The sequence below is a fragment of the Equus caballus genome, chromosome 4, assembly GCF_041296265.1.
Source record: "Equus caballus isolate H_3958 breed thoroughbred chromosome 4, TB-T2T, whole genome shotgun sequence".
In the NCBI taxonomy this organism is placed as follows: Eukaryota; Metazoa; Chordata; class Mammalia; order Perissodactyla; family Equidae; genus Equus; species Equus caballus.
The window spans coordinates 7,746,610-7,754,667 of NC_091687.1; the positions used below are offsets into that span (position 1 = coordinate 7,746,610).

General features: G+C 40.7%; 1 protein-coding gene across 3 annotated transcripts in view; it reads right to left on the reverse strand.

Moving 5' to 3' along the window:
- Window positions 1–7,674, reverse strand: part of SLC26A3 (solute carrier family 26 member 3) — a 35,521-nt gene extending 27,847 nt beyond the window's left edge. For 2 of the 3 annotated variants that reach the window (XM_070264176.1, XM_014738879.3), the window contains exons 1-2: window positions 7,558–7,674; window positions 136–353 (exon numbers count right to left, since the gene is read on the reverse strand). In XM_070264176.1, coding sequence (XP_070120277.1) covers window positions 136–241 — 106 coding nt within the window. In that variant the 5' untranslated portion in view covers window positions 242–353; window positions 7,558–7,674. 3 annotated transcript variants of the gene reach the window in all.
- Between the last annotated feature and the right edge of the window lie 384 nt (window positions 7,675–8,058).

Consider the following 8,058-nt stretch of genomic DNA (forward strand, 5'->3'; position numbering starts at 1 on the left):
CCAAAGATAAAGAGACACGAAAGGCTATGGGCTAGAGCCAGAAAGGAGAGCTTGAAAGCTTGACAGTTTAGGAGAAAGGAATAAAAATAAATTTGCTTCATTTACCTAATGGCAGTACCTTAAAAAATATCTTACCTACAACACTGTTTGAGATGATCCAGAGGTGTCTTATGACGTCTTTCTTTCTTCTTATGTTCTTCCCCAAAAGCATTTGCAGAATACACTCGCCTGGCCACAACATACTGATTCCCAAAGGGCTCGATCATTTTGCTTCCTCTGACGGCTGTGGCAAGTGGAAGACCTTTGGAACTATGTGGCAAACCCTTCTTCTTGTCTTTAGCAGGTTAAAATGCCTGAAACCAAACAGAGCTGGCTTCTTAAATAACTCAGAGATAATGTGATGCAATTTACAGATGAGTGAGCTCCGAACTGAATGTTACCACCTTTTGAGATCAAAAGAGGCAGGATTAAGGGACCTAGATTGCGTTTTGCGACAGCGATATCACTTTTTATTCCAATGAGCTGGACACGACTCCTTTGGGTAAGCAAACAAGGGCTTTTATCTATTTCTAAAAGATGGCCAAAAAGCAAGAGAAACGGACTCAGTTTATTAATCGGTGAGTGCATTTTTTACTTGTAAGGTGAGGTCTCATCAAGAACAGGAATTTACTTTAAAATTTTTTCCTAGAAACATTTCCAAAGTTAAGGTGTTGAAGTACTGGGCAAGTCAGATTTAAAGTCTGTTCATTGCCCCTAACTCCAGTCAAGGCTGTTGCATTTTACTCATCAGAATTTTTGTGATACCTTGTAAAATGCTTTTAACTCGTGAAATTCAAAGACATTGCTCATTTAAGTAATTTCCCCTTGTTTCTGGGAGTTAAATAGAGTTTTACAATTTCTAGTTGAGGAAACTATGGCAAAAAAGTAACTATTACTTGGTTACTTAGTTCACTAGTGATGAGACCTTTTTAAGGAAAGATCTTGGGCAATTTATTTAATCTCTCTGAATCTCATCGGTATAATGAGGATCATAGCGCTCAAGTTTCAAGGTGATTGTGAAGATTAAATCAGAGTGTTTTCAAAGCACCTAGCAGCGTGCGTAGCACACTATAGGCATCCACCAAATGGTATTTATTATTCTAACTATTTGCATTTTCTGCACAAGATGTTTACATTTTTTGTTTTTCTCTCAATCCTGTTTCTACTAAAAAGATAAATTTTGCAAAACCTTATTATGCACGTTACCTATTCAGCCCTCACAATTCTTTAAGAAACAGCTGGTAGCGTGTCAAAAATGCGACTTCTGTTTTCAGACTTCTTTGCTCTCTCTTCTACAACATGCAGCTTCTCTATTGTCCAGTGTGAACAGAATTAAGAACGTTCCAGCTCACTGTTAGCATTTTTCCCTCTAATCACGGTTCTGTATTATTACCCATACCACCCAGAGTTTTGATCTCTACTTCAATCACAATTATTGACGGAATCATCTCGGGCTACACTGTACCTTGCATGGTGCTCTCTCATACTCGAGGGATTTCCAGCAAGTTTGCAGAGCTCAAGTTATAACGAGGAATAAGATGCTGGCATCCGCTTCTGGTCCCATCTGACCTCTCTTTGACCACTCCCTTCTCTCTCCCACCCCATTCCCCAGCCTCCTCTGAAGTCCTCTCTACTGACCTTCTCTGACACGACATAGTGCTTCTGTCCACTGCTGTGGCTTGACCTGCAGATTCGGAGTCCCTTCAAGCTTTGTTATGCCTATTAAAGCCCCTTTGCTATTCTTTCTGAGGCTCCTCCCACCCCAAGCTGCTTGCCCTCTGTGCTTCTCATCTTTCTTTCCCTCTCCTATCCTTCTACCCCCAGTTCCAGGTGTCATATGTCACTAATAGTGTCATATCTCATACAGTACTCCCCATTGTCAGAAGAACTTGTATACAAAGTGCAGTTGGCTTACTCATCGCTGTACATACCTCAGATTTTTGTCCTTATTTGCCAACTACCAGCAATATGGTTGGGGCATTAACACTTAAGATCTAATCCACGTCAATGACTCTTGACACCTTAGATCTCTTGCAAAGGCTGTCTGGAGTATCTTTCAAGAACAACTTTAATCCAGTAAGTAGCTAACCTTAGGAGGAAGAAGACTCAAGTAATGTGCATTTTATTTCTATCAGATGCTACTGCAGACAGAAAAAAAGATTCCACTATTTTGTTGCTTTACTCCTATTTTCACCAAGTTGTTCACGTAATCTCATCAGTCCTCTTCCTTAAGAAAGATCCTGAAAGTACTTCTCTTCTTCCTTTTGCTGCTGTGTGTTTTCTCTCTGTGAAGTCGTGGTCTCATTTATTTGCCAGTGCCAATGATGGCAGAAATAACTTCACTTCTATTAAGCTTCCTTCCCTGAGGGTGACCATGACTGGCTCTTTAGAGGGCTCCATTGTACCTCCAGCTGGATCAAAGGCCTGAGCTCTGGCCCTCCTGCCACAGCCTGGAAAATGCTTCCTCCTCAAACCCAAGCACAAGGGCAGGAGTTAGGGAAGCTTCAGAAATCTTTCCAGAATTTAGAGCAAGAGATCTCGGGGCCACATTTCCGTTGTGGGGGTTTTTCCCCCTTGCTGCCACTCCTGATCCCAAAATGCTGCCTCACATTCCATGTGTAACCAATAATCTGAGCCACCGAATCAACCACCCAATGGTGCCCCTGCTGAGAAAACCTCCAGATAGTCGTAAATTCGTGTCATTCTCCATCTTATCATTTCTGGGATTCTTGAGAATGACTTAGTTTAGTTAGGAATTCAAAAGTGATTTTTCTTAACTTTTAAAAAAAACCTGAACAAGTTACCTTTTCCCCAGAAATTCTTGGAAAAATTTTTCTGGGTTCCTAGAATCGCAATTCCAGTTTCAAATATTACACCCATATTAACATATGCCTTTTCCTGTTCTATCTTCATGCCTTAAATTTCTCTCTGGGTTCCTTGGGGTATCAGTGGCTTTTGGGAGACTGAAATTCATTCTCAGGGACCTTTCCTCCTAATAATTTTAGAACTCTAAGACTTGTTTATATGCATTTCCACTTTTATTTCCTTTATAGGATGTGTTCTTTTGAATTTTTTGGACTTATGAGATATTTATTACATACATAGACATACGTAAATACATATACATACATATACCTACACATCTCGGTCCTGGGGCTTAGTCATACACATTTGTCTTTCTCTGCTTTTTTTTTTTTTTTCTGAGCGGAGATTTAATCCTGGGATTATTTTCTGAAGTTCAGTTTTTTCAATTTAACTATCTTGGCTTATTAATAAATTTTTGATATTTCTAGTGATTAAGGTTGGTCATTGCATACCCCTCCCCCTACCCCCCCACTAGTTTTACCCATCTTCAACCTGCAGCCAAGCTCTGGGTGTCAGTGCCTGGCTTCTGGTTGCCTGAGTACCTCCACTCTGCCTGCCCCATTCCACCGAGAAGTGTCTTATGGATCCGATTCAGCATTTATCTATTCAGTGTTCTAGTATTTCAGCCGTCTGCCCTTTCTGCTGGGAAACAACTAATATGAACCAAGATGCTCAGAAGCAACGCTAGTATTTTTCTTTAATTAGTGGTAATTTGAAACAGGAGGCAAGTAGGTGTGCTGAGCGTGTCTCGGCCCCTCCCCAGTCACAGTCGATAGCTCCACCACTCTTGCACAAGGTGGGCTCTCGATGACCCCACCCCTCAGTAGGACCTCAAAATACCCCTGTGGCATTCTGGAAAACTGGAGGTAAGCCAGCCCTATTTCATGAATTGGTCCTTGGACAACAGGAAATAGAGCCGTGTCTTGATAGCTATACTTAGGCGAGAGATGGGGGAACCAGCAGAATAATTGCTCCAGTGAGCACCTTGAGAGAGACCTCACCCAGTAGCCCAAGAGGGACCAGAAGTCAGGGGCATGTAAATCCCACATTCTGGTTGGTGTCAAGCTCACTGGAAGCAGGGAGATGATGGCCTCTGAATCGGGGAGGGCCAGAGTGGTGATCAGGGACAACTGGGCGGGGGTGGCACGGGGAAGTGGGAAGGAGATCAGCACAGATATTGATGAAGAGAGGTCAGAAGGAGTCAGAGGCTGGGGCAGGCAATACTTTCTAGTTAAATGCCGTGATTCCTGTGTGTTTCCGTCACTTCCGAAACACAGCAGGGTAATTAATTAATTAAACTACATTGTCGAGGTGCCCCTGAACCTAACAGCTCTTTCTTTGAGAGAAATAAATGGGTTCATTATCATTTAGAATGGGAAAAACACTCCTGTTTTTCCCTATCCTTTAGTGATGATCCTTTAAGGCTATCAGCCTCTCACAAACCCACACTGTTTTTGAAGCGAGCATCTCTCCCCGGAGAGAGGGGAGAAGCTGACGTAGAAGGTGATTCAAGGTGATGAGAGTGGGGCGAGGGTCTGAGGGTGTGGGGAGAGTTCCTCCAGGCAGTCCCAACGAAGGCTGGCTAAAGGAAAAGGTTTTGGATTTTTTTCTTTTTGCCAAAATAATTTAGTTAATTCACACAACTCTAGTTTAGTGTCCATAGAGGCAAGAACATCACATGTGTCTTACACTGCTTGTTCAAGAAGTCTGTGTGACTTATTTAATTTATAGTGGTCTTACGACATCTTCTAGGAACTTAGCTCAGTTCCATCTTAATCTTAGTTCAGACACTAAATTTATTATTATTATTGACAACTCTTTCTTGGCAATTATTATAAGCCATACTGCTGAAAAGCTAAGTCAAACTTAATTTAGTTAGAAGGTGCAGCAGAAAAGAGGGAGAATTTGGCAGCTAAATAGACTTGGCTTCACACCCTTGCTTTGACGTTGTATTGCTCTGGGCAAGTGCTTCAAGCCCTACTTTATCTAATGGTAAAAGGGGATGCTGTTACCTTCCTTGTAGGGCTCTTATTAAGTCAGCTGGAACCTGTCTGAAAATCTTAGCGCTGCCATCTTTTCTGTGACTTCATGTTTAATCTGAGCTTAGCAGAATTAGCGATTTTCCGTTCTTACCGCTTTATTTTAACATAATTTTAAAGCACCTGTCTCAGCTTCTTTGCATGGCATACAAGGTCCTTCATATTTGGGCTCCAGCTTATGTCGTAAGCTTCTCCACTCCTCCTTCACAATTATAGCAGCTGCCTAACACATCCTGGTATTTACCATCTCTATGTCTTTGCACACATTGTTTTCATTATCTGGCTTCTTCTCCTCCAACACCTGGTAGATTCCAATTCATCCTTAAAAATACTCAGCTGTCCCTGACCGTTGATTTGTTCCTTCGCCAAGCATTAATCGGCCTATTGTTTGTCAGGAACTCTGCTCCTCACATAATTGTGTAAGATAAGAAGATGCTAGAAAGCTGTCCTGGAATCCCCCAGAAAAAGTTAATAATTTCCTTCTTGTAAAAACCTTGTATATGTTCTTATCGTGTACAGATTATATCGTCGTTATTTGTTTACAGGTTCTTCTCCCCAGTAAGACTCAGTCCCCCAAGGGCAGGGCCCAAATCGTAATCGTTTTTTTCCCCATTTGCGTAGTACCTCTAAAATGGTAATTGCTCAGAAAGGTTTGTTGAAATAAACTGAACTACAAACAAATGATATATAAATGATAAATGATATGGTCCTAAAATCCAAAGTTTACATATGTGGGAGTGATGTCCAAAATGATTGGTACAGACAATAAATTGGAAGAAGAAGGGACGTGAATGTGGGTTGGTGTTGAGGAAGCTTTCGTGAAGGAACTGTGGGTCTCAAGTTAGACCCTAAAGAACAGATAAATTTGGGAGAGGTGATGAGAAAGCAGTGGGGAATGAGCAAATCATGTTCAAGGGATAGTGATCCAAAAAGTGGAACAGAAGACTTTGTTGGTCAAAAGGTTAAACCTTTAGAGAAACATTAAGATACACCATAGCAAGGAGTTTCAGATCCAGTAGGCTCACGCAAGAAAAAAGAGAAGCCCTGGACTTTCTATAAGGCTTTGAGGTTTTCTAAGCACTTCCATTTTTTCCCCTTCAGTGTTATCCTGTGAAGTAGAGAGAAGGTAGGCATTATTATCATCAACTTACAGGTGAAGAAATTGAGATCAGAGAAGATAAATGACTTTCCCAACTCTCACAACTAGCAAGTGACAGACCGGGTCTTATGAGTGATCCTCTCTAATATACACTCTTCTCTGCCATGTTGATGTTGGGGGGCCCATTAGCCCTGATCCCCAAGAGAGACAAAGCAAGAGAACAGGGCTTCAGGTGAGGCACCATCAGTGCTCCCTTGCCCTTGAGCATAAGAGTCCCTCCCTTCATGCCCCTACTGTCAACATCACCTACACAAAACGTGAGTCTGGGTAGATTGGAGCTCAATTTCCTTGAAATGAACTGGTTTATTCTCCCCCTTTGTTTCCCAACACAGTGAAACGGAGGCTAGAGGAGGCTCTTCTGTTCTCTTTGTTTGGAGAAGCAAAGACCTTCGTTATGAAGAGAAGCAGGCCTAAGTTATTACTTAGTTATTCTAGCAATTAAAAAAAATCATTCTCATTTTGCAAGGTGTTTTGTTTCTAAGTTGAATATGAGCTATTTAGTAGATATTGACACATTTGTTCATTTATTTATATATTTACTTATTAGTTTATCCACATGGAGGAGGCAAGATATGCATTAACCCACTGTAAACTACTTGTTTCTGAAATCAAGTAGTGTCCTCCTAATTTCTGGGTAGGAATGATCTTTATGTGGCCAACTTTCATTACACTGTTTCTCTGAATGACAAATTTACTTTGGAAAAGAGAATTATTTAGTCCAACGATTTAAAAAGTTGTTTCTTACTCACACGTTTAAAGAATGTTACATGATCTTTTCTTGACATTTAAAGAATGAAACAAATTCTATCTTGTTAGGTTTGGTAATCTATGAGATAAATACCCCGCATGGTTTAATATTACTCGTGGCACATGGCCCCCTGTGACTTCCCGATGACAATTTTTTCTCTAACTCTCTTCCTTTTTCGCTGTCTATCCTACTTGCTTTTATTCCCCTTTCTCTTCCTCTCTTTTCCTTTCTTGGACTTTCTGGGTCCAAGATAACTCCCTTACTTCTGGACCAAAAGGCCTTTCTCAACACCTTCCAACAGATGATTCTATCTCCTGGAAGAATCTTTCCTAAAATCTTGCCTTGTTTGCCAAACTTCAGAACAGATGGTCTACTTATAAAGTCAGATTTAGGTGCAGAATTAAAGGAATTATGTGGATAATTAAGGTAAAAACCTCTGCTAGCTTTAAAAAGGCTATTTAAGCCTTAATACATATAACCATTTACTAGGTCAAATCAAAGTCTACTTAAATATTTACTTCACGTCGCTGGAGCTCCAGACATACATTTTTAGCCTGTTGTTAGTGGAATCATTCAAAATATTCCTGCACATGGAATGAACTCAAGAACACAACACTAACTTCTAAATAGGTTTTGGTCAGAAAATATACCATTTTTAAGAAACAGAAAGCCAGTTTGAGTAAAATGATCATAAATTTGGTTCCTACCTGATACACACTCAGTGAGACATCTCAGCAACAGTGAAACATTTCTGAAATAAAGGAGTCCAGTTCTAAGAGAGAGTCTCCATCCACTTAGGTCTATAGGCTCTGAGTGCATCCATATGTATAGAGATGTATATATATATAGGTTACGTAAGTCAGTGAAGAAATTACCGCTCTTTCAACTTTAATAATTAACTTTCATTAACTTTTACAACAATGGAAAGACTCCAATGTGGTCTTGACCTTTGAGACTCCGACCGGCAGAAGGGATGATGAAAATAGCTTCCTCAAGTTCCTTGTGAGATTATACCAGTCATTGTACTTGTGTATGTACGTGGATTTCATTGGTTTGAAGAGATTTGTACAGCAGATGTGTACATGGAAGCAAAAGAAAAAATATCTCAGCAAGGGTTATCTCCCTGACATTTTATGTACCAGCTTACATGGAGGTTGGGAGGTGTTGCTTCTTGGCTGAGTGACACATGGAACTCTCCGGAACTGCAG